Genomic DNA, 26,467 nt, shown 5'->3' on the forward strand with positions numbered 1-26,467 from the left:
CCAGATATTGATCAGCAGTGACCTGAATCTGATTCATCCAGCTTTCCTCAGTGTCTGCATGCCTGTGCATTTAAAATAAAGTCTTCAAACTTTAGACGTGTTTACTTCTGAAGAGGGGATTTTCTGTGATAACAGCTTATTTACGAAACACTGAAGAAAAGGCAAAGCTTGTCATTCTCTTATCTCTAGAGCCTGAAGCTTGTGTGCAACTTTAGTTTCAAGGCTTAGTATTAAGCTATGTATTTTTGGTCATGCTATTGTGCTTCATACACGTATGGAAATCCAAGCCTGTTCATGCCTAGCCCACCAAACACCACTGGTGTGTAATAGATCAACATTCAAATACATTCAATTATCTTTGCTTTGCACACTGGGATTAATCATTTATAATACTAGGCTGACTGCAGGGAATTATTCCTCAGTTCCTGTGCCACTTCTGTCACACAGATAAAACTGGCTGGATATTATATGAGGAGATGGGGAGCTGTGAGAAAAGTAGGTGCAGTGTTTACCTGATTTAATGTTATGCATAAAGGCCCTGGTGATGGGGATGTCACTCGGATGTCTCTCATTAATTCCTCAGTTCAGTGGGCTGTGGACACACACAGTAGACTGACAGGGAATGAGGAGACTTCACCGGTGTCTCTTTAATGCTTTGAAATGGGAGTATAGTTTAGCTTTGATGCCTCCTATCACTAAATGGACATGCACCCCCATCACACACACACCCATCCCTTGCACCAATATCCCACCCCCCACAATGTGAGTCAGTCATCCTGGTATGAATACATGAATACTGTAAACTGTAGCGACAGGCTAAATTACTATGCATGCAATGAAGACACCAAAGGAAAAAAAAATAATCAAAATGCTTTATGAATTCCTGTGAATATGGAGATCATGAGTCTTGGTAAAGCCTTGAGGCAGGTGTGGTGTTTTTCCATGTGCTGCATTTATTCACCTTGTATGAATTCACTGAGCAATCATTTCTTTATGATCTTTCACAAAGATTTGAGCGTGTAGCCGATTGCACAGTATCGATCAGTCGCTTCACTTTCCACCAGCTACAGCGCATTCCTTTATTATGAGTCTCAGATAAACAGCACGCCCGCCTCCTCTCATGCTTCCTGATGCACATCCGCGCACATCAAATGTGTTGTCTCTCTGCAGGAGACAATGCAGTCTGCAAAGAGTACACTTTTATAAGAATCTCTCTCAAATCCAAACATGTAAACTTCTGTCCTCGGCATGCATAATGCATGGTTTGTTTGAAGAAGACATTCAAAGCGAATCACTAAAAATTGTGTTCGGGGTTCTTTGACACGTAGGAGAGATATGCATAGTAGAAACACCCTATGATTGATATGAATTGTGTCAAGTATTCTGATTTTAGGAACTAATATTTATGTTTCATAGGGCCACTCTTGAGCATGCCACTGAATAGGTTTAGTGTAAGAATATGTAAGGATATATTCCGACTGAAAAAGTGCTTATTACCTGTCAGATAGTGTTTACTATCTGAATGTAGAACAACTGGGATCCCCAGAGCTATAGTCATGTTTCATTATCAACAATTATGTTAGAAAAACAGCTTTAAAGGCTGTGTGAAATAATTTACTGAATGCAAATTTGCTCCAGTATACACTCACCAGAAAACGTTTACCTTCAGAACTCCTTAATTCACAGCAGCATAACACACTTGCGAGATATTTGCTGGCTGCAGATCCATGATATGAATCAACGTATTCCACCACATCCTAAAGGAACTCAATGACATGGACAAGACACCAGTTTGAGACAATTTGAGCTGACGTGATGTGTTATCCTGCTGGAAACAACCATCAGAATATGGTCATAAAGGGATCGATATGGTCAGCAAAAACACTCAGGTTGGGTGTGACAGTTAAACAATATTCAGTAAGTACGAAAGGGATTTAAAAGTGCCGAGATCATATTTCCATTACACCACCACTGTGAGCTGTAAATACAAGGCAAGATGCATCCATGCTTTCATGTTTATTTCACATTCTCGTCCTACTATCTGAATTAATCTGTATAAATTGTAGCCTCAGTTTACTTTTCTTAGCTGACAGGAGTAGCACGTGGTATTAGGAAGAATCTCAATGATCAGAAAACCCGCTGTAAGCAAGCAACAGTGGGAAAGAATAACTTTAAACAAGAAGAAACCTCTGGCAGAAGCAGGCTCAGGGAGTGGCAGTCATCCACCACCAGGTGGATGTGAGGGGAAAGAGAAGAGAGCAGGACAAGAGAATAGGACAAATAGCAATATATAGTAGTGAGAGTGAGTTTTTAATGAGTGCTAATGATGAGTGAAAAAGAAATGCTCAATTCATCATGGGAAGTCTCCAGCAGATTAACCCTATTGCAGGATAAGTAAGAATGTGACTGGCTTACTAGATATTTGGGTAGATATGCAGTTGAACAGGAGGTGATTACTCACTGAAAAAATATCTTTCTACAGATTTTTTTTCTTATTGTTCTTTTATTACAAATATCACCATCAACAAATACTGAACTCAAGGCCTCGTCAATTAACTTTACAGTGAAAACAGCAGACTGAGTTGAAAGGCTGCAAATATTATACATTTTCATTGACAGCACCTTGAAAAGTGTTGCCTTTTCAAGGCTAGCTGCACCGAAACATTTTAGACAGACTATAAAAAGGAATTTACAATAAATACAAACGACAGTAAACAATATAAATAAGAGTCTGTTTAACATGTTTAACACAATTCACGCGATTATGTTTCAAAGGGAGGGTTGAAGGTCAGCCATTCCTTTTGCCCCAAAATTCAAATACTTGACAGGTCAGTTTGTTCTGTAAGTTGAGGTAAAGCTGTATCAAAAAAGCCCTCCCAGCTCATGAACAAAATGAGCTTTTGAGATGGCAAAATTGAGTCTTTCAGTGCCTTAAATTCAGTGCTGCTTATCAGACAAGTCTGACTCAAGTGACTTTATCAACACAATAAAAGCAGTGGTTTTAGATGTGGAGTCGTAGTCCTTTAGCAATGTAATGAGGTCTCTCTCACTGCGGGCTACAATACAATCAATTAGTGTCACTTCTGACATCGACGATTTGGTGGTAATAAACATAAATAAGAAATTAGAATAAAATGCTTACAGTACTTTGACATTCAGTGTAAAAATTTCTTTACAAAAAGCTGTGTGAAAAATATCGTATTTCCCCCATTATAAAAAAAACAGCCAAACACCTCGATCGAGGCAAGTGAAGTCGCTTCATGTGCAATGACACAAAAGAAACGAGAGTAATGGAGACACAGTACATGGTATACACAAGGTTAATGTGTTGGTCCCTCAGTCTGTTACGTGAATCTGTTTGAACCAACGCGCTACCAGAAGCGGGGAGCATTACCAAAATGCCAGCGTAAAAAACAGTTTTTATGGCCGAGGTCTTGCAATTGATTGTTGAACTATTCAAACATTCTTAAAGTGTTAGTTCCAGAGTTGCTTTGGGAATGCTACAGACGTCTTCGGCGTTAACGTATTTGATTTAATCTCAGAAATGTACACTTAAAAAAAAGAAGAAAAAACAAGCAGTAGTTCCTCGATTGCTGTCTACCTGACTTAATATCTTTTATTACACAGTTGTGACAGAAAGAAAGGCATTATGGACTTTGGAGCCCTCTGGGACTCTGGCCCCATGGCTCATCAGCTCCTGAATAGTCATCCAGTTATCCAGGATCTTTTTATTTCGTTTCTTCATCATCTTTTTGTGACTGAGCTCCAAGATATTGATCTCCTTCCTGCCTTCAGCTCCACTCAGTGGTCCCTCCTTTAAACACTCCAGGCGGCTCTTTTGCATAAACTCCCTCCTCTTTCTTTGCTCCCTGGCACGTGCCAGGTGCTGCTTCCTCTCCTCTTTGCTCCAGTAGCGGCCCATCTTCATCTCACTCATGGCGTCATCATCTGTGGTCATGCCTCCACTCCTCTCCTCTCTGATCCTTAGCGCCCTCTCCCTCAGTATGCGATCACGAGCAGGCCTCCGGGCAACGTATCGCGTCCCGTCAGCTCGAACTTTGACCTTCCACTCTAGTCGTGGTTCCCCAGGGCGTCCGTTACGGTGCACGGGATCTCGGCAGACACTGAGGAGACTCAGCTGGCTCTGCGAATACTCCACGGATGAATGCTGCTGTAGCAGTTGCATGTAGCTCTGCAACAAAGAAAACAGGGTTAACAACGAGGTGTTCTTCATATGCGCTTTACTCAAAGCCACAGCAGCATCAGGTTCACATGCATTATACCTGAAGTTGCTTAGATCCTCCCTGGCCATGATAAGGGGTCGTGTGATATGAAGAAGCGTAAGGAAGCCCTCTCCTTGACTCTCTGGTCCTCCCTTTCTTCTCACACCTCTCATCATCTGCAGGCAGAGCAGGGTCCGACTCAGACCTGGAAGGGTTGCTCTGATCAGGGCTGCTTGAGATTACAGGACCTGGATCTGCTTGTCTGCTACGACTAGATGTGCCCTGGGGCTTGGGGATAGGAATAGGGCTTGAGGGTGTTGAAGAAGCCAGTCTGAGGTTTTTCTGGTTGGTAATGCTGATGTGTCTCTGCAGAGAGTGGTCAGGAGATCTCTCCATACCCAGTGGTGTTGAGCGTGCACTTTCTGCTGTGTTGTAGGCACTGGAGCTATCCTTCTCGCGCATCTTATCGGCTTCCAACCTCTCTGGGTGTTCGTGAATGTCAGCCAGCCTGCTGTGCCGCTTGTGTCCATCTTTGGTGCTCCTTCCTGGTGAACAGGGCGACGGCTGTGAGTGCTCCTGCTGATGGGACTGGCGAAGCTGATGGGCCTGCATAATGCTCTGGCATTCGAGCTCAATGCTGCGCAGTTCCTCGTTTAGCATCCTCAACTCCTGCTCCACCCCTCCCCCTATGTCATCTACGCAATCGGCATCCTCTCCCCCTTGTTCAGTAAGGCTACACTCTATACTGTGTCGAATTGAGTACACCCCACACTCACCCCCGTTTCGGATCTGACACTTGAGCTCCAAGAGTTGCTGGAAGCGATTCTCCAAACCTAAGATCCCACCTCCACTATTGCGAACACTCCCTACCCCTTCGTGGCCTTGGCCTGTGGACAGTGTTCTCGTGCTCTGGTTTTCCCGTGGGACAACAGCTCCTCGCTTGGTGTGGGGATGCTCTGCCCGCCACCGCTCCCTTAGGCAATGAGCTGGGCTCCTTCTTTGGAGTTTAGCCAGCAGTGGTTGGTGCTCCGGACTGTCCGTACTGCGTCCAAACCCACTGTCTTGATTGTTGGAAGAACATGTAGCTGTGTCTGTTGTCATCCCTTCTTCAGCTTGATTCTGGAGTATTAAAAGAGAAACAGTTGTATTAGTTTATGAATGTTTCAATCATTTGTAAGACCATAAATTCTTTGTTGTCAATGATTTACGGTGGTCCGTCACTATAACGTGGTTGACTTTTCGCGGCCTTGCTGTTTCGCAGATTTTTTTGGTGCAGTTTTGCATGCTTTTATTTTTTTGTTTGTTTCCTTACAGCGCATTGTGTTCTGCGTCCTGATTGGCAATAGACCATTGTCAATCAATCTCGTGCCGTGTCTCCTGTACAGTACAGAATGTGTTTAGCTTGTCAAATTAAATAAATCTTCGATCGCTAGCAGTGTGACTCTGAAGTGTTGTACTGTGTTTGTAAGTTTTCTCCCCAACAAACACAACACTGTCGACAAAACGTTTTGCACCGTCAAAGGCAACCGCGGGTGCTTTTGGTTTCTACAATACTGGACTTATTTTTCTACAAAGGTTTGAACTTTGAGAGTGTTTAAACGAGAGAAATGTGTGAAAATGTTCATGCCTGTCTGAGAAAAGTGTATAAACTGTGTAGTGAGGGGTTTTACAGCCTTAAAACATCTGTAATAATTGTAAAAAATAAAGTTGGCTACTTCGCTGATTTCACCTATCATGGGTTATTTTCAGAACGTAACTACCACGATAAACATGTACTTGGCTGCTTTATCTTTGGACATAAACAAAGATTAAAAAAAACTAACACCATCAAGGTTTCAATGAACTACATGAAGTTAAGCTAGGTGGTGCATAAGGATTTAAAAGCCTGCAGATACCTAAATTGCTGTTTTAGGATAATATCGGCACAGCAGCAAAGGCAATGTCTGAATTGTTTTCCAAAGTACATGTTGAGGGTCAGTCAAGTACAGCAGGTGGTGAAAATAACTAGTCAAGAACGTCCAGACCTCACTTTCTCGGTCAAACAGGTTCTCATGCTAAAAAACCTTAGCTTAACCCTCATCTACCTAAATATGTAACATACATTAATTTACAGTGAGAAGCAAAATAATAATAATATTAATAATGATGATGATAGCAAAACATATTTCATCTCAAAGCATAATTAGTTATGTAATTAATATAGAGAAAAAAACATTATTATTATTTGTTCAAAATTACAATTAATTTGCATATTTTCTAAAAAAATATTTTATTAATACTTTATACAACTTGCTGCTTTTTCAAGTACAATCTGTATAATTACTTAATAGCTTATTTACCACCCATATTTCTTAGTTTTTGATATTTTTCAGTAAACATTTTTTGTGGGGGGGTTTTTGTGTTTGTTTGTCTGGTTCGTTTTGACCCCAATATAAAATCACCGAAATAGACACACAACACAGCCCAGACATCTAATCACTCCAGCATTTCCTGGGTCTGTCTTGGGGCCTTCGCGCCTCCTCCCCTCCTTAGCCTAGAACAACGCCAAAACAGTCTCTCTTCACCACTGTACTTTTAATGGACACTTTGTCTGTTGGTTGCTTCACTTAGCGTACCATCTTACCTCATCTCCCCTGTCAAAGCCATGTTCCTTCTGCTTCCTCCTCTCCTCGAGGATCTCCTCCATGAGCTCCTGTTGCTCATCGTCCAGCCATCCAGCCTCCTCATCTAACTGAAATCACAACATCTTGTCAGAAACCTCCCTCTTTCTCTTTGGCTTTGAATGAAAGTGTTTGTGTGTCAGCAGGAACTCCAATCACACTGACAGGAATGGAACGGGAGGCAAGTGCTTTTATTTGACATGACACAGGCTGTCAAGATAGGGCAGGAAGGCTGCGTAGGTGTGTATGTGTGTTTACCTGGATTTCTGGCCTTGTCACCAGTAGTGTGATGCTCCTTGCTTCTTCACTTGACAACAGGGCAACAGCCTTCTCTCTGTCTTGTACTTCACAGCCATTTATCTGTACATCAAGATGAGAATAGATGGTTCTGTCAGTGAGAAAGAACTGATACACAACAGTCTGCATATCTTACAAAAGAAATTAAATGCTTTTTCTCCATATACCTACCACAAATAAAATGAATTCAAATGTTTTAGCAAGCCACCTTGACCACACTGTCTTTTGATCTTTATCCCCCTTTATACCCTTTTCTTCCTCCATTCCTCCTCTCTTTTTTTAATACATTTCTTTCTTGGCACTCTCCACGTCTTCGCTGTTGCACTCATAGCAAAGAGACTCACTCGAGAGTGCATAGTCCGACCTCACAAGAGTCTACTCTCCATCCAGACATACAATTAACTGTTCTTTGACAGGTGGCGTTCATCTTTTCCTCACTAGAGTAATGGGCCTGTCAGAAGAAGATAATAGGGCCAGGAGTACAGCAGGCCTTGCTCCCCACAATCATTCATAGTACCGGGAAACAGAAACAGTGTAGAGAGAATGGAGTGCTGAATGCAATAAATATGGAGGAGGAGTAATGTTGGTATATTGTTGTTCAGACTAGAAGCAAGTTGAGATGTTGCTTACCGAGGTCATCAATAATAAGACGACTTATCTGATTTATGCAATATGAATAAATAACTCCTTTGTGTGAATGTCATAGGCTACACATTCAGGGTGTCCACCAGAAAAATGAGATCCAGGCTGCTGTGGTGGGATCTAACACTGCACTTGCTGGCTGTAACACGATCCACCTGTCATTTTCCACTTGTTATAAAAAAAAAAGGAACAGTGTGGGTCACTTTGTTTTGTGGTGCAAACCACAACCACTCTTTAGGACTGTTTAAGCCACTGCCAAAGAAAAGGCAAAAACTGCCATCAGAGAGTTTGGTAAAGTGATAGAGGCAAGGTATGTCGTAAGGTTGCGGTGAGATACTGTCCCAATAAAAGTCCAGAAGTACGGGGGCCCAGAGAGGTCAAATGCAATTGCAACTTGTGAAAACAGTAGCAAATAGAAAATACTGTAAAAGCTCACAAAACACAAAGAACGAAATAAAGAAACAAGAAATAGAAGAAACAACAATAATAGAAGGTAAAACATGGAATTAAAAACAAAAATCAAAGGAAATTCATACAAAAAACGTGTTGGTGTTTTGGGGGAGACAACAACAGAAACCGAAATGTGAAGGATTATACTGAGACACGCTTAAAAGAAGCAGAGGATGGGATGTTGGGAGGGAGAAAAAGGTGCAGGTAAAGACATATTAAAAAACAACAAAGTTGTGATTGTTAGATTGAAATGATCTGATTTTGCGTCAGAAAGAGATCAGTTCTGTAACATGCTAAAAAAATAATATTAAGTCTGCGTTAAGTGTTTAAGATAGATGCTTTGAGAACTCTTGAGTTTTTATCCCTCTGAATCACTGTGAGTTCCTGAGACACAGTAAAATCTAAAGATAAGTGATTGCTTTGAAGCCTCATTTTTTAATTGTCTTCTAAAGAACTTAAAGGCCAGAGGCAAACAGTTCTATAAGCCAGCAGCACACCTCACAGACTGTGCGTCTCTAGAGGCTTAAACAGCCCAGCAACATATTGGTGCAAGCCAATGAAGCAGAAAGCATTTACATTTACAGTGAATTAGTTGCATGAGTACTATGAGGGTATTTAAATAAATGTAGAAATACATGCACTTACTGATATGCACTGACATATTAATTCATATTTTATCTGAACATGTGTATGAATATAAGAAAATGCAAAATAACAGGCTGTAGATCAAAAAATAAAAACATAAAATCCATCAAGCAGCTCAGCGTAAGACCCAACGAGGGACCTTGGTCACACACACCTGCAAGCCCTTTCACTGTTTATCCTGCATACCAGTAGGAAAATTATTTAAGACATTTAAATGTAATATCAAATAGTAATTAGTTATTATTCATATCTGGCTCTCTTCCATAGCATGTCTTGTCTTGTCCTGTTTTCATCTGATCATTCCCAATTGGTCGTGGCAGATGGCCACACCTCCCTGAGCCTGGTTCTGCTGGAGTTTTCTTCTTGTTAAAAAAGTTTTTCTTTCCCACTGCCGCCAAATCACTTGGTCATAGAAGGTCACATGATTGTAGGGTTTTCTCAGCTTTTTATTTTTATTTTGTGCAGTCAATATAAAGTACCTTAACTCAGTCTGATGTTGTGATGTGGCGCTATATATATAACATTGAATTGAAGGTAAAGAACTGCACATGTTTTGTTGTTTAAAACCCCTTAGGCCTCACAACAATTTACTGAAAATACTGACATTTCTCACCGTTAATAAATAAAGTGCTGACAGCCCGTCTCGTCTATACACAGCTAATTGTGCCATCTTTACACTGTACGCACTGTGACCCCATGGCTGTTTCTGCATAACGAGGAACAGTGAGAAATTGCCAGAGAAAGACAGCGATCCTAGAATTGATGTAATGCCTGGTGTAACTGCAGCTAAGGACTTTAATTTCCCTGGTAAAACGAGGTGATTAAAAATACATAAGCTTTCCAAGACTGGAGACACCAGCCGCTTGGATATTCTCTAAAAAGGACCGCCTCGAAAACAAGCTGGCGGACGTCCAGATTAAACATAGAAAAACAGAGTATTGCTGTTTTCTTTTATTTTTTTTTGTCTTGTTCAGTTGTACAAGATCACATGCTGCCAGTGATGTGACTGTGAAGAATACTTGCGCACAGACACAGAGTCAGTTCATAACATAACCTGCTGTTCATGTACTTCGGGCACTGACATGAAAATACCCACCTGCAGAATACGATCTCCTTCCTTTATGCGCCCGTCTTTTGCCGCTATGCTGTTCGGCTCAACCTGCACAAAAGAAGTTGAAAATCAATGCTGACAGCCAATCACCACGCAGCTCTGTATCTCGAAAAGACAGCAGCGATGCACCACACTTGCACCGCTGCTCTTTTATGTCATGTTTGGAGAAAAGTCTGTTTTTTGATATAGAAATGACACTCATTTTTCTTGCCTCCTATTTTTGATATGATGCAGGTTGATTTTCTCAGGTACTTGTGTCATGTAAAGGAAATGGAGATACATACGAAGCAGTGAATAAAAGCAATGAGAGAAAGAAGGGAAAGAAGAAACTAAAAACATGTGTTTGTGGCATAAACATCGTTGTGTTTAGCAGAATGAAGCAGCAGTGCATATTTTTCAAAATGCATCTCAGTGGATATGCATATAAGCTACGGCACCACCCAAAGCCCTCAACAACTACTTCATAAACTTTGTTGTTCTTGCATTGAAGATCAAGAGATTTAGCGATATGCAGAAAAAGCGAAACTTGGTGGAGTGGGGTTGAAGAAAAAAAAGCATGCCTTTCTGGAAGTTACACCAATACCGCATGCATTATAATACTGGGAATTAGCATTTCTATCCTTCTATCAAATGTATAAAAATAGATCTGTTATGCCGGTTGGAGCCGTCACAATCTGCCGAGGTTCAGCAGGTGCCTGCGCTTTTTTTCTTTCCCTTTTTTTCTCCTTTTCATGCTTTTCGAAAACTAACAGGTGAAAAACCGGAGGAATACGTGACATCTCGCAGAGTTACAGTGTGTATGAAATTATTTCTGAAAAGACTGAAAATGAGCTAACCACACTGCATGTCTTTGTGTTTCTGCCATTTATCTCCTTATGTTGCTGAGCTAATCCTCACTGTAGCTCTTACTTTTCCCAGCCTTGCCTTTTGTGTTCATAATGGGATTGAAATTGCACCTGCAGTCAAACTAAACATTGAACATTATTGAATTCGTTTCGCAGCCCCTATAATTCTATCATTCATTCAGCTCTGTCATGGAAAAATGTAATAATTTGTTTTCATTTTGTGTTATTTAAGGTTTTTTTTTCAACAGGAAGCAGCGCAAATCATTTGAATAAAAAAAAAGAACATCCGTAATGCATTTCTTCTTTCATTTGTGCGTTTGGCATTCAGATGGTGGATTCCACTAAATGTGCCATTTAATATATTGTGTGTTGGGGGTTGTCGCTCAGAGCTTATTAAAACCTTCAATTCAAACTTGTTTAAGAGGAGGGAATGAGAAAGTCAGGAAGGGAATCACATTTCAAAGCTGACTTCCTTTTTTGTTCATGCATGTCTTATTCTGAGTTTATATTTGACTAGCAAACATGTGCTCTGCTTTCGTATGTAAAAACAAGAATTCTTCTGTGATTTCATCCTTTCTTTGACTTTTTATCACTCCAAACAAAGCTGATCATGGGGCCCCGGTTTATTACGTGATCAGGCAGCTTTGTCTCTTATTGAATTTAATCATTTTTTATTTTTAAGGGCTTCACTGCAGGACAGTTTTCTATGAGAAGTGTTGTTTCTGTCCCCACCTGGCTCACATAGATCCCAGTGTCCTCCTCATCATCAGTCCTGTAGCACAGTGTCAGGCCCAGCTTTTCTTGGCTGTTCTGCCTGCATAGCTCCACTTCCTGTTGCAGAAACACGCACACACATAAAAAGAAAAACAGTAAGGACTCTTTGATCGGGACCATTTTACTCAAAAGAAAGGTATTGTTTTGCAGCCGCGGGATCTGGACACAGACTGCAGTCATTGAGTCAGCTACAAACTCCTCTGTATACCAGAGTATTCTAGAGTGAGGTCCTCTGTCTGACAGCTAATGCTTGGCCCAAACTGGGTCATGCAACAGGACAATGATTACTACTACAACACCTGCAAATCTTCAACAGAATGGCTTAAAAACAGAAGAGAATCAAGACCTTCAAGTTATTGCAGGTAAAGGTGATTCCACAAGGCAGTTTTTCACGAGACTGCACATTCTTCAGAGTCCGTTGAAAACTTTCTTTCTTACTTGACTTTATATACTTTCTGAGTAAAGACTTATAGTGCAGTCAGTCATTGTGTTATCGTGTACAAAAACCTATCAGTCTTTGCAGCTTGTTGCCAGATTAGCAGGGTGCTAGTCAGTCGTACTGATAACAGAATTTTTAATCAGCAGAAGATTTGTAAGGAAGCCTTTTGAATTTGGGTATTTTCAGCATTGAGAATCTACAGGCCGAGCAGGTTTTTCAGTTCCACGTTGTTTTACCGGGTATTGCTTTAAAGAGACATATAACTGCAGTGATCACCAAACACGATAAGCAAGCAGAAACACATACAGCACAATAATTTATATAGTCCAAGTATCGCATGACATCATATATATAGATATAGGCTCAAATGGAGCCCTGTCAAGCGATCTGTCAATCAATAACATGAAAGTCTGTCAAACGTAAACCGAACATGTGGCAGCATACTGTGCAGATCTTTGATGGCTGTTTTGATGCCATTTCATTCACTGATACCCTCCCACAGGAATTTTCTCTCAATTTAGCCTGACTCACAACTGGTTCCTTTTGATCTCAGCTGTGTCTAAATGTAATGCATAAGATAACTCCAACGGTAATCTTTATTAACCCCTCAGTGCCAAATTCATTTCACTGCTGTGATATGAAAGGCGGGGTGGGGGATGGATTGTGTGGGATAGATTGTGGGGTATAAAGACGCTGAGGGTGGGTGTGGTGTTCATAGGGGGCAAGAATTAAAAATCCCCAGCCCCCTTTTTTTCTGTCATGGGAAGCAACGATGGCAAAGATTGACAGGGGGAAGAAATTAATTTCTTTGGCATGTTATCCCCCTGTGGAAGCAGCCCTGACCTTCAGAGGTTGGGTGGGGCGTGCAAAGGAGTTTACAATATTGCAACACCATGTGCTGGTTTTGACAAGCCACACTCCTCAGCAGTTTAGTACACTGGTTGATTTGTACAGCCCCTGGCAGTGAAATAACAACTGCATGCAGTGAGATCAGGCAGCACTAATGCCTAACGTCAGTGCACATTGGGCGGTTCGCCAGGTTTCAGTGGATTACTGGATGCCTGGATCCACGGGTGCTAAAGCTATGAAGTGATTTGATTAGTGATGATTGGATCATAATCTGTGCCGCTGAGTTTGGAGCATGGCACAGCAATGACTTAAAAAGTAATTTCATCCGGCTTGCAATGCATATGGCAACTGATGTGGTTTCCCAGCCTAAATAGGGAGGATCACATTTACCACATGTTACAAATATATGGGAGAAATAACGACACATTGACAATGGGTGGCATTTTATTACCACATTAAACATCTGGTAGTAACATTTCACTTTTATATGCACTTAACTGTTACTTCATGTTTCATTTTAAAAGAAATAGCTGCCAAGTGTAATGTTCACTGCCTCATTGTGTCCTCATTGTGGCTGATGATGATGCTGATGATATCCTTTCAGCTTTAGCTGTTTCGAAGTAGCGGTCTTTGAATTTATATTGATCATAATTCAGTCAATCCGAAAAAGATTGTGGATGATTTTAAATGACAGGCTTCCCACTGATTGCCATTTATTGCGGTAAATAGGTAATAGTACATTTGTTCATTCTGTATTTTACTTGTTTTTCAGGCTTAGTGTTCACATTTTGCTTCAGCTTCACTGAGCTTTTCAGCTTTTAACTGTTAGTTATGTTAGAGATATTTCAGCTTAGTTGAATTCAACTGATTAAGCATTAGGGAATTAAGCGGATGTGACTGTAGTAGTAGTAGTCTTTACCAGCTTTATAAGGAAATACTGTTTGTTAGGGGCAGAGTGTCCAAAAACCAAGCTATAAATTTGGGGCTGTGGGTTTTGAAACACAGAAATGTACCTGCTGCAGAGAGTTTAGTTACAGCTCGAAATAACTGCAGAAATATTGCAGTTTCATCGTACGTTTGTTTTTTCTCAATTCTTTCAAATTTGTTTCATTTTGATCCAGAGAAAGTGGTACTAGGCCTTTTTGCATTTTTTTCATTTTGCTTTATACTTCCACAACCCAGCGCTCAATAGGACCCTTTGTTCTTGCACATCTGTTTGCATACCAGTATTTGCTTCAATCTTGGTTTGGAAGATTAAAAATTCAGCATTTGAAGTTTGGCACCTGTTGACAGTCCATAATTACGACATTAGAACAGGATTAATTTGGCAAACAGATAACTGAATGCTGTCTGGCAGGCAGCTGCCACTTTATTAACCACACTATGCAACCTAGTGATCACACTGAGTCTTCATTAAAATCCGTTGTTCCTCAATATTACTTTGCCTGGTAGGTGGATATAAAAGATGTGTCTGAAGAAAATACCCATTTCCATACCCGCATGGTACTGGGTACCCTAACTGCAATGGCTTGCTATTCAACTGTGAACTTTATCTTTTAGAATAGTAATCAAAGCATCCACATAAAAACTACTTTGAAAGTCTGTTGCTACTTGACGATATTGTGGTATGGTACATTTGGCAGGGTATTATGACTGCAGGGGTACCCATGTGTACGATCAAACTGAAGTGAAGCTAAACCTGTCAGTCAGAAGTAATGTTCCTGGGAATTGCAGCCCTATTCTGTTTCATCCAACAGGAAAGCAATTCATGTTTCAGTTAGATACACATGAATGGACAGAGGAAAGTGTAGACAGCTGATTTGATGTGTGTGCTTGTGCATAGATGTGTGTGCTGACCTTGTTCTGATACTACTGCTATTACCACACACAAGCCCTCCGCTCCTCAACCTTCCCCAGACCCACACAGGAGAATCTTTTATCCAGACGACTGTAAAGGTAAGACCACAGCTGGCAGCAGACAATACCCTAATGACCCACAATGCAGTTCACTGAACCAGGAAGTGCCTATTAAACCAGCGAAGGCACCTCGGGAGTAGCAAATATCACCCATCACTGTCACCTGGCATGATATTGAGGTCTACTGGCTGATTGGTACGGTTCATCTGTCACAATGGAGACACTTGCAAGTGCACGTGGTAAATGTGCTCTTTTAATCACAAGATTTTAGTAAGAAGGAAAAAGAAACTTAGAGATTAGCAAATTTAAGAACAATAAGCATAAATCATCCACTCAACCAAACAATATACACTCAATGGGCACTTTATTAGGCACACCAAGTATCAGGTTGGACCCCATTTTGCCTTGAGAACTTTTTTAATTCTTCTTCAGATACTTGGTCCATACTGGCACGATAGTGTATATATGCAAACAACTGCTGCAGATTAGTCAGCTGAACATCCATAATGTGAATCTCCTGCTCCACCACATCCCAGAGGTGCTCTATTGGATTTAAATGTGGTGAATGTGGAGGCCAATTGAGTACATAAGAGATAAGATAGAACTTTATTAATCCCTCGGGTGGGTTCCTCTGGGAAATTCGACTTCCAAAAAGCACAGCAACGACCGAAGTTACAGTTACAGAATTGTTATATATATATATATATATATATACACACACACACACACACATATATAAATTGTTATGTTCAAGAAACCAGTTTGAGATCATTTAATCTTTGTGACATGGCACACTACCTTGCTGCAAGCAGCCAACAGAAGATACTGCCGGTAAACTGTGAATGGACAGAGTCAGTAGCAATACTTAGATAGGCTGTGGCTTTAAACAATGTATAGTTAGGGCCAAAACAAGGCAGTATGGATTCATGACAAATCTGATGCCAAATTCTGATCCTGTTTCATTTTCATAGAAGAAATTGAATTTTGGTGAACCCGTGTGAATTATAGCTTCAGTTTTCTGTTGTCAGCTGACAGGAATGGCACCCAGTGTTGGTTTTTACTGCTGTAAATGGTAAATGGTAAATGGAACCCTTGAAGTAGCCCATCTACTTCAAGGGTGAATGTGTTGCGCATTCAGAGATACTGTTATTTGAGTTCCTACTGCTTTCCTATCAGCTATAAGCAGTCTGATTAAGATAAGATAAGATAAGCCGCTGAATTGATTTTTTCTTTTTCAGAACATTCTTTATAAACCCAGAGATGATTGTGCAGAAAAATCTCAGTAGATCAGCAGTTTCATACTCAGTCCAGCCTGTCTGGTATCACCAACCATGCCATGTTCAAAGTCACTTAAATCATCTTTCTTTCTCCTTTCTTGCTCGGTTTGAACTTTAGCTGCAGTAGTCATGTTGGCTTTGTCTTCATGCCTAAATGCATCAAGTTGCTGTCATTTGATGAGCTATTTAGATATTAGCATTAACAAGCAGTTAAACAGGTGTACATACCGAAGTGGGTTGTGATAAATTCTTTTAGCAGTTTGCTAACAAAACCTTGCTCAATACACATGGTCCTGATCTGGGACGCATTGCCTTGGAATATGCACAGCTGTGGTTTGTCATTATTGGTGCCCAGAGAACACATCTTAATGATGATCCCGTCACGTTTACAATAGCACCTATAAGGCAGCACCACATTTGTGCTTGTTTGTTAAATGCCTTGTCAGCTAAACGTGATGAATGATTAGTGTATTTTAAGTGGTCCCCTGACACCTAACTTTAACAAGTTAATTACTGGTCTAAAACAATGACCTCACAATTGAAATTCCCTTCAGCTTCAGCTAATAGCTAGTTAGGCAGTCATAAGAAGCTAGAATTATAATTGACATGCTAAATATTGCATAGCTGTGTATATACTGTGAACATGTTAACATTCTGGCATTAGCAAAGAACTTGCCTTGAATTTCACGGCTAAAGACTCTTGTTATGATATACAACAGATGCTGTTTGAAATGATTAGCCACTTTAATTAAAATGCCACAGATTTCATCTACAAGTTTTTTTCCCTCTCACTGAAACAATGAGTGCTTGCTCTATTCACAATTTCTATTCAGCTTGAAGTGACTGACTGAAAAGGCGCACAAATATTTCTGACAGACAGTTCGTGATAAAAGGGAAACTAACTGCCTGTGAATAAAACATACAGGTAATTCAACTGGGAGGCTTTTCAGAGAGGGATTTTCTTTTTGTACAATTATATGAAGAATGGCCTTCCGCACTAAATCCAGGGACTTTGCTATGCTATACAAAACAATCTAAAGAGCAGATGCTGCTTTGACAAGGGGTGGCCAATTTTCTTCTATTACTGCAGTCTGCAGTTTTTCTTGTATTGTTAGATTTGTGAGCATCGTACATCTTGACCAACCTTGTATTATCCTCTTAGATTGTGTATAACTGACTCATGGTGTCCTCTGTTCTCCTACATCAATGGAAAATAAGTTTTATCTGTTCTTATTAAAATAACATCATTAGCTAAATGAGGCTTTTATTCCACAGGTATTGTGCAATGTCTGTCTTTAGGTACAGATAGAGTTTTGATGCGTACTGAAGGACTTTTATTGGAAAGTCAGTTGCAGAAACAAGAAAGAAATAGCAGAAAGCAAAGGATGTAAACTGGAAATGCCATTGGTCGTGATCAAATATCAGATTTTGGTATTTTAATTTATGAATTTTAAACTGCTGGTGCCAGGAGAAAACTTTAAGAATGCAGAAATATGTGCCGTTATGTGAAAAGGTTTCACAGGACTCTCTGCATTACTGTAAAAAACTAAGGACAACCCAATAATCGAAGAGCTTGTAGAACCAGAAATATCTTGAAGTAATTATTTTCTGTCTGATTTTATCAGTCTTTCACTTTGTTGTGGAGGAACTCTGGCCCACTATTCTTTATAGCACTGCTTCGGTTCATTAAGGTTTGCAGACGTGTTTATGCACTGTTCTGTAAGGTCCATACACAGTATTTCAGTCAGGTTGATCTCTGGACGGAGCCATTGCAACACCTTGATTCATTTCTTTTTCAGCTATTCTCTCGTAGGTCTGCTGTTGGGATTATTGCCCTGTTGCAGTACCAAGTTTTAGACAGACAGCCTCACATTTGATTCCAGAATAAGAATATTTTGGCATACAGTGTAGTTCATGGTCAACTCAATGACAGCAAAGTGCCCATGTCCTGTGGCTGCAAAACAAACCCAAATCATTACCACTTTGATATCATATGTTTAAAGTGCATTGTTTCAGAGGTCTGTAGTAGTAAAGAACCTGGCTTACTTACCCACCTAATTCCTATGGAAGAAGTACATGTGTACTTGTATAGCAGGATTGGCCACTTGTGTAAATAAATCTACATGTCTGAGTTCACAGCAGTTTTTTTTAAGCTAATTTTGTCAACTTTGCTACAGTTTTTGCTATTAAGTTAAACAATTACTTTATTGCACTGCAAGGTGGCAACTGCTTTCATTTTGTTATAACTGAATTCAGTGTTGTACACAAACACTCATAATGGAAATTTGATCTTGTAAAAGCAAATGTTAGGGCTGTGTTATTGCTAGTGCTATGGACTCCTAGAATTGTAGCGTAAAATTAAAACCTAACCTAAACAGTCTAGCCTAGCTAGCTGCCAGATTATCTCATTATAGGTTGTCCATCCAGATCATTTCATAGCATATATTATCCCCATGTTTGTTTGTCTAAAGGATGCAAGGTTTTCTTTATCTTATTGTTCCACTAAGTTCTTTTCATTTGTAAATTTGGTGTAGGTTCAAACAAAAAGGTGATTTTGTTTTCTTTTAGCAAAGACGTTTGTGTATGCGAGGTGCGAGGAAGAGGTCCCTAACGGTGGCTGGTTAGAAAAAATGTAACACATACTCTTAAGAGTGATCACTGAAAAGATGATGCAAGACTGTACCTCATACTCATACTCTACGATCCTCTCCACATCTGCTGTGGTGTTAGACAGGTACTCTGGACATTCATAAAACTCATGTTCCATAGTGTGGATTGAGTGACAGCTAGAAAGAAGAAAAAGTAGAATGTTAAAGATCATTAAAATATGTGCTGGTTATCTCTTTGCTTCATGGCAGTTTATTTCAGTTTAGTCAGATCATTAAATAGACAGACGTTGTTCAAATCCATGTAGCGATATTGCAGACACCACACAAGGGCTGTATAATTTCATATAAAGGACAGCTATGTTGCCAGCTATTGTAAGTTATTATTTTATATCACATTTCTTAATAATGATTCTCATTTCACCACAAAACTCCAAACAAGCAATTTGGTAATCAACTATTGCCCTCATAAAGCCATGACCTCTGCAAAATTGTCACAATGTAACAGCCTCTCTGTAATCACTGACCACGACTAGCATATTCGTAGTTTTATGGGACAAAGTGATTTCATTTGTTGCCAAGCCAAGCCCTGTAAACAGCCACAGAATGGATGTAGCATCAAAATGCCTGCTCTATCAGCCCATTGGCTTTTAATCGCCCAGCAAAAGGTCCCATTACAGAAAATGGATGTAGCACACCGAAGCAATTATTACATGCGGGTTTGGCTCTGCATAATGATATCAGAGTACTTAGCGTTCCAGGGGGTTTCCAAACCATGATACGGCTGCTTAATAGCTACTAGGAAATGAAAGAAAACGGCGTTGAAACCTCCGGTAAGCTTCAGATTCATTTGGGCCAGGAAGAGTATAATTCCCTAGTTGTGGTTAAAAACATTTAGAGGAAGGATCTCCATCCTGTGTAACATTAACACTCATTTACCTTTACGTAAATGCTTGCCCTCACCTGTCAGACAGCAGGAAGGGACAAATGTCAGGGACTGGTGGGGTAGCAGGCCGAAGCTTGGCCAGTGCCATAATATGTTCAAAGGTGATGTCTGTTTGCGTGCACACATCGACCACACACACGTCCTGCGGCGAGCTGGTGCCGTTTTGTACGACAGCCGCCGCGGCTCTGGTGGGGGTACGTCGGAGAACCTGGACAACGATAGGGTCTCGCCTGATGGCCTCCACCACTGCTTCATCATGTTCGACCTTGGCCAAACCATTTACCTGGGGGGAAACAGAAAGCAAATAGTTTCAGGAAGTGAGTCTTGCAATGTGTCACTGTGAGAAAGCAAAGGAAACAAGCCTTGTATTTAAGATCCCAGTGTTTTTTTGTTAATCCAGGATGCATCTGACAGCCATCCACGCTCTTTTCAGGAGCAACTGGTTCCAAATTCACACCTGGAAATCTCAGTACAGCTATAACTCTCCACAGTTAAGCACTAATAGCTTCCAATGAAGCAACTACCACATTAGTTAAGTGCTTTTATAAAGGGCACTTTGCCTGTAATTCTTGATGCCGAGAGCACCTTACATATAGCACTCTCCTGTTTTGTTTTTTTTTAACAACGCAGCACACTTTTCCCAGCAGGTTCAAACATTTTAACTGTTGACCAGTTATTCAAAAATGTGCTAACCTTTCAACTGGTAGTAAATCCACAGAGACTGTACTAGAAAATACAGAGAATGCTTTTGAGAATACTCCCTAAGCATGCTTTAATGAGCAGTTTTGCCTCATGTTCTTCTGCAAATCAGTCTAACTCAGATGCATTATTTACTCTGAATCCCAACCATTAGGCCCATTAGATGCAGATGCAGAATAATAATAATGATTTAGGGAAATGAGCAAAGTGGAGTGAGTAGACTTCACCCCACTGGGAGCACCAGTTTTAGCAAGTAGCACTTACTTAAATCGCAAGATCAGAAAATGTTGAGCCACAGGAGAAGCAACTGAGAACAGATATGCTGGTAAAAATTCATTACCAAAGTGTCGTGATTCTACCCTATGGGTGGACATGTTTGTGCTTTAACTTGGAGTGTAAACAGTGTAAAGATCTCCTTTAAAGATAAACCAAAGCATGAACCGATCTGTGGATCTGGAGAATTGTTATAAGCCTAAATAAATGAAACACAGAAACAACGTATGGTCCTCCAGTTGATCCAGTCAAGTCACTACAGTTTCTGTATATTCTTATGTACCTATTTCTTTAATGAGCTCAATGTCACCTTAACACTTTTACAGAATTGACCTACAGAATTTTGACCTGTGCTGACATTTAGCATTGGTCAGACAACCGACCCTCTGGGAAGTGCTCATTAGCAGCAAAATCTGTGTTTTGTACAACTGGTTTTTGCTATTATGTTGCACTCATATGTGACATTTGTTGCTGTTTTTAGGACTAACACAAGTTCATCATTACACACCAAATCCTGGCAACTACACCTTTGAAATCAAAACCTGTAACTGAAAAGTCCCAGTTTACTCTGTTTATGCTCATCCTAAAGAACGTGTCGAGAAAGTTTCATCACATATTTAAGTTCTAATGAGGTCCAGATGGGCACATTAATCTCCAATCAGTAGGAATGCTCTGTAAGGCCGAAACTGTTTGTTCGGGTACACCTGCCGGCGTGTTTACCTGCTGTTGTTCCTCTATTCAACCTGACTATTGAGGAGGTAAATGGGCGAGATTAATAGCCAGCAGATGTGACAAAGACCGGGGATAATGACTCAGAACGTGTAGGTTTTACGTGCATGTGTGTTTGTCTGCAAGTGCTTGTGAATTGCGCATTTTGAAGATCATATGCATTAAATCTATGGCTTTTGGGATAATTAAGCCACAAATGAGGAGATAAAGAGATGCAGACAAGTTCGAAAAATGTTTTAAAGCTTTGAGACAATTAAGATGTGGACTGTGGAGACATTTTCTGAGTCACAAAGTAAATTTATGTATTTCTTTTTCTTGCGTGTTTGCAGCTCCCTGCTGTTGATGCGTTTTTAACTTGTGAATTTAATTAAGTCACAGCATCTACCTTTCTATCTGTATGTGTGTGGGGGTGTGAATAAGCATATATGGGAGCAGTGCATCCATAAGCACTAGGTGTATTAAGACATATATATAGGCGTGCAGATTCCATCAATATGAAGAAGTAATTCCATTTTGATGACAAGATCCCTTTCTCATTACTGAAGCATGCTCCTGTGACCAAGGTGACAAAGAGACAATATTACAGCATTGCATCATCTATATGACCCGCAGAAGCTCCAAGAGGGTGTTAAAAATAGCATCAGTTCAAGGGGGCCCATGGGGACAGCTGTAATGAACCAACAATCTAAGCAGAGCCTTCATATACTTCTGAAGTTAAAGGTTATCATTGCCAATAAAAAGCATTCCCAGTAGACTTAAACTAAAGCTTCTTTTCTGTCCAAACATTCTTCCCGAAAGGTCGAGGTCCAAAGCGGTCTGCTACACCTGGAGTGGAATGAATTTTGTATACTGTAGTTCATGTTGTGTTTCTTTAGGTGTTCAGCGAGCGTAGTGTTGGCAATAAGACGATCAGTAAGTCGAATAAGTATCAAAAGCCTACTGTTTGACCGTTTTATAGTTGTACTTAAGGTTTACCATTTTCCAAACTTCATTTTATGAATAGAAAAAATAAAGTTTCAAAACTTAAAATTGAATTAAAATAACATATCAAGATATCTGTATATCTAATTTCTAATATAATATCTAAATTATTTATTTAAAGGGAGCTTAACAGTGCCAAACAAATTCTATAGAGTAGCAGATGCTGCTACTGCTGCTAATTCTGCAATAGTTAGGTAATTAGTAAGATATCTTTAATATGTACTTTTTATATAAAGTATGCTTGAAATTATCTGTTGTCTGTAGCTATAACAAACTGATGTCTTAACACATTACAGCATCAATACAGATTTTTGAGTAATTGTAATTAGTAAAGAAAATGTAGCTTAGCTTATCTTTAGCTAGTGCTGTCTTCCCAGATAGGTTGGACCAGCAGATACGTCTCGCTATCAATGGGTCCCCTTTTGTCTCCAGAACTGTCTTAATTCTTGATGACATAGATTCAGCAAAGTGCAAGAAACCAATTGAGCTTTGTGACATGGCATATGGTCCTGCTAAAAGCAGTCATCAGGAGAGCTACACTTTGACCTCAAAGGAATGGACCTGGTTAGCAACAATACTAAGGTATGGTGTGGTGCCTAAAAATACGTCTAGTTGGTACTAAGGGGTCTAAAGTATACCAAGAAAATATCCGCCACATCATTACACCACCAGTAGCAGCCTGAAACGCCCATAAAAGGCAAGATGAATCCATGCTTTAATGTTGTTTACACTAAATTCTGATGCTAACATCCAAATCAAGAATCATCAGAACAGGCAACATTTTTCTATTTTCTGTTTTTGTCCAAGTTTCCTGTTTTTAGCTGATAAGGGTGGCACCCAATGTGGAGTTCTGCTGTTTTAGGCGTAGGCATGATGATCTTTTGCGTGGTTATTTAAATAACTGTTACCTTCCTATCAGCTGAAAGTAGTCTGGCCATTCTTCTCTAACACCAACAAGGCATTTTCTCCCTTCCTGTCTTCCTTCAATCACCCTCAATCAGTCACGGCACATGGCCCGAGCCTGGTTTTGCTGTAAGTTTCTTCTTTTTAAAAGGAAGTTTTTCCTTCCCGCTGTCACCAAGTGCTTGCTCATTTGGGGTTTTTCTCTCATGTTATTGTAGTTTTTACCTTACATTACAAAGTGCCTTTTCAGTTGTTATGATTTGATGCTAATTAACAAAAACTGAATTGAATTGAATATCAGTGTTATCCTAGACTTACTTTAGTCCAAGTAAGCTGTCCCTTTCTTTGTCAAGTCTGAAATGTTAAAATTTGCTTTGATATTTTACTTTAATGACTAGAAAGAATTTGGTACTATCAAGCCTCACTTCCAAGCTCTCTGTAATATTTTGCTGCCTTTGATGCAGGCATTTCACACACCATTGCCTATGAAGGGTTACTAGTGGACCATGATGAAGAAATGATTGTTATATGTCTTGAGAGCGGGCTGAAAGTAGCACAGCATCTGGCCTAAAGCATTTAATATTCTCTATATGTCTGGTCACCTTTTAAAAGTGTCAAAAGGTTTTATCAGTTAGCCACTAAGATGGTTAAATGTTGTTTCCTCTTTTGAAATCCAATAGGAGAGATAAGAAAAGCCAAGCGATAACAGCAAATGTTTCTATGGGTGAGCTTGCGTCTAGCTGTACTTTTGAATGGTTGTGTTTGCTGCACAGAGATAAGATGGAAAGCACTCAGCCTCACAGCTAAATCTGACAGATATGGTGTCATTGTGAGCAAATGGAAGCCAACACACAGAGAAGACATGCACACACACAATTCCAGCATTACATTAGCTCCAGACAGACTTTAAACAGCACTACGATATGGCTGCTGCAAGCACGTTTGACTGAATAATACCAGCATCTTCTACTGAATAAGTACACAATGGGCCACGAAACAATAAGCTCCTGAACAGAACCCCCCTCCATTTATTCAACCCTGACCTCATCTGCCCCTGAAGAGATGCAAGCTCAACACCAGCAGTATTTTCTTTTTCTTTCTTTTGCTTTGTTTTGTTTTGTTTTTTTTATCAGATCATAATCGCAATTTTTGTGAACCTAAGCTGAATGCATGCAAGACTGCTTTTACATTCATGGAAATTGTTATATTGTGATGAATAAGGAAACGCAGGTGGTGTGCCCTGGTAATCTGCCAAATCTCATTTCTCTTTCTTCTTTTGTTGTATTGAGATGATTCGAGAGGGCCCACTGTCAAATGTCTCATTTCAATAATAAAAGTCAATAATAAAACACATGCAATATCTCCTAGTGCTGCAGAAGCAAAGAAGCTCATGGTTTCATACATTTGAGTGACAGGCTGTTCAACTGGTGAGCTATATGCTCGGCCAACTGAATAAGATGTGATGCATGTATGACAAACAGCCAGGGAAAACTAGGAGAACAAATCTGAGTGGGATTAAATAAAGCTTTATTTGAATCAGCCTTTCTAAAGCCTTGATTTATATTATCATCTAAAGGTTTACATTATATAGACTTGTTTCACAAAGCCTCAGATACATAGATTGGCTACATCCATTTTTTATAAACAACCTTAGACCACTTACTGGTTTCGCTATTTTAATCTGTTGAAATCAGATGTTACAAGCGCATTTTACTGAGAAACTCGGCATCCCTGCACGCTCGTACAGCTTTTCAGTCAAGTCCACTGCTTATGCACCCTAACCCTTTTAATCCAATTTTATTTATGTAGGGCCAAATCAAAACGACAGTAACCTCAAAGCACTTTATATTTTGAAGACCAACAATCTGGGGATGAACTGTCACTTGTGGGAAAGTAGGATGGAAAAAACCCATTTAAACAGGAAGAAACGTCTGTCAGACGTTTAGGCTCGGAAGGGGCAGCCATTTGCTGCAACTGGTTGGGATTGAATGGTTAATGAATTGAAAAAGAAATTCCATGCTGTATTAAATAAGATCTCGTTCAAGAAGAGTTTACTAAGCACATGGAGCTTTTTCCAGTCAAGCCACATCCATCTTTTATATACAGGCTATGGTTAGTTATCCCTGTAAAGCCTGAACCATGAAATAATTGCCTGTAAATTCAAATTTTGGGAAGCTGGTATCTTTACTTTAATTTAATTGCAATCATAATTAATGATTGTAGCAATACATGTGTCTGTATGCATACATCGGATTTTTCAGGAATAGAAAAATTCACATAAATAATGTAGAGGACTCAAAAATGTATGTATGAGATATGATACACTTGGAGGTTTAGCCTGGAAGTGAACCTGTTAACAGTTAACTGCATTTAGCTGTAGAATTTGTAAACTGCTTCAGGTTTTAATTTGGTTAAACTAGAACACAATTCTTACAATGATTAATATCAGTTTAAAAATGGAGATTATGATTTGCTGTTCACGATTCTCCTTGACAGACATGGTTAATACAACACTGCTTTCTTGCCTGACTATAAGACATACTATCTTCTCTCAAATTCAAAACCAATCGCAAGCGATCTTTTGTTGATCAAGTGATCTTCAGTTTTTTCAAAGCGTGAGTGCCTTTTTATGTGATATGAAAAACCAAGCAGTTGAGCTTTAAATGGTCAAGTTTAGTTTCCTTGAAACTTTTAAAGTGCCCTGAAGTAAGAAAAGAAAAAACAAGCATGCAAAAGCTGCCACTTTAAAGCCATTAGAGAATCTGTATAGCTTTTAGACGTGACAGAGCGGCTTAAGTTCAAATGCACCCCGGTCACAGCCAACTTCAAGCCGAGTGCGATGACTCTCTGAAGTAGATGAGTTTTACTGTGATTATTTTTAACCTATTTTTAATTAGAGAATATTGTCTGAGCACGTAGCTCTTTTGTTAGCAAAATAAATGTAAGAGAGGAAGTCCCTGTGCGTTTGTGTGTCTGTCCTTCACCATGCACTGTTCATGCAATCTACTTCACACTTGGTAAGTGTGCTGGCGAGGGTGAAGGCGTTTGGATGAGTGGTCCTCATATTTTGGCTCCAAGGTATTTTCTGTTTCTCTGTCACAGCAGGAATTTTTTCAGTGATCTTAGCCTTTGTGGTCAGGTAATGAAAGCAGGCTCACACTTTCTCACTGAGTGACTGCAGAGTGTGTTAAAGTCAAACTT

General features: G+C 39.9%; 1 protein-coding gene across 1 annotated transcript in view; it reads right to left on the reverse strand.

The window, feature by feature from the left end:
• Positions 1–2,317: 2,317 nt before the first annotated feature.
• Positions 2,318–26,467, reverse strand: part of pdzrn4 (PDZ domain containing ring finger 4) — a 44,709-nt gene continuing 20,559 nt past the window's right edge. The window contains exons 3-10 of the mRNA XM_004560872.2: positions 19,699–19,964; positions 18,813–18,915; positions 11,606–11,704; positions 10,014–10,076; positions 7,142–7,243; positions 6,847–6,954; positions 4,284–5,342; positions 2,318–4,192 (exon numbers count right to left, since the gene is read on the reverse strand). Coding sequence (XP_004560929.1) covers positions 3,620–4,192; positions 4,284–5,342; positions 6,847–6,954; positions 7,142–7,243; positions 10,014–10,076; positions 11,606–11,704; positions 18,813–18,915; positions 19,699–19,964 — 2,373 coding nt within the window. The 3' untranslated portion in view covers positions 2,318–3,619. The remainder of the gene's footprint in view (positions 4,193–4,283; positions 5,343–6,846; positions 6,955–7,141; positions 7,244–10,013; positions 10,077–11,605; positions 11,705–18,812; positions 18,916–19,698; positions 19,965–26,467) is intronic.

The sequence above is a fragment of the Maylandia zebra genome, linkage group LG17, assembly GCF_041146795.1.
Source record: "Maylandia zebra isolate NMK-2024a linkage group LG17, Mzebra_GT3a, whole genome shotgun sequence".
Taxonomy (NCBI): Eukaryota; Metazoa; Chordata; class Actinopteri; order Cichliformes; family Cichlidae; genus Maylandia; species Maylandia zebra.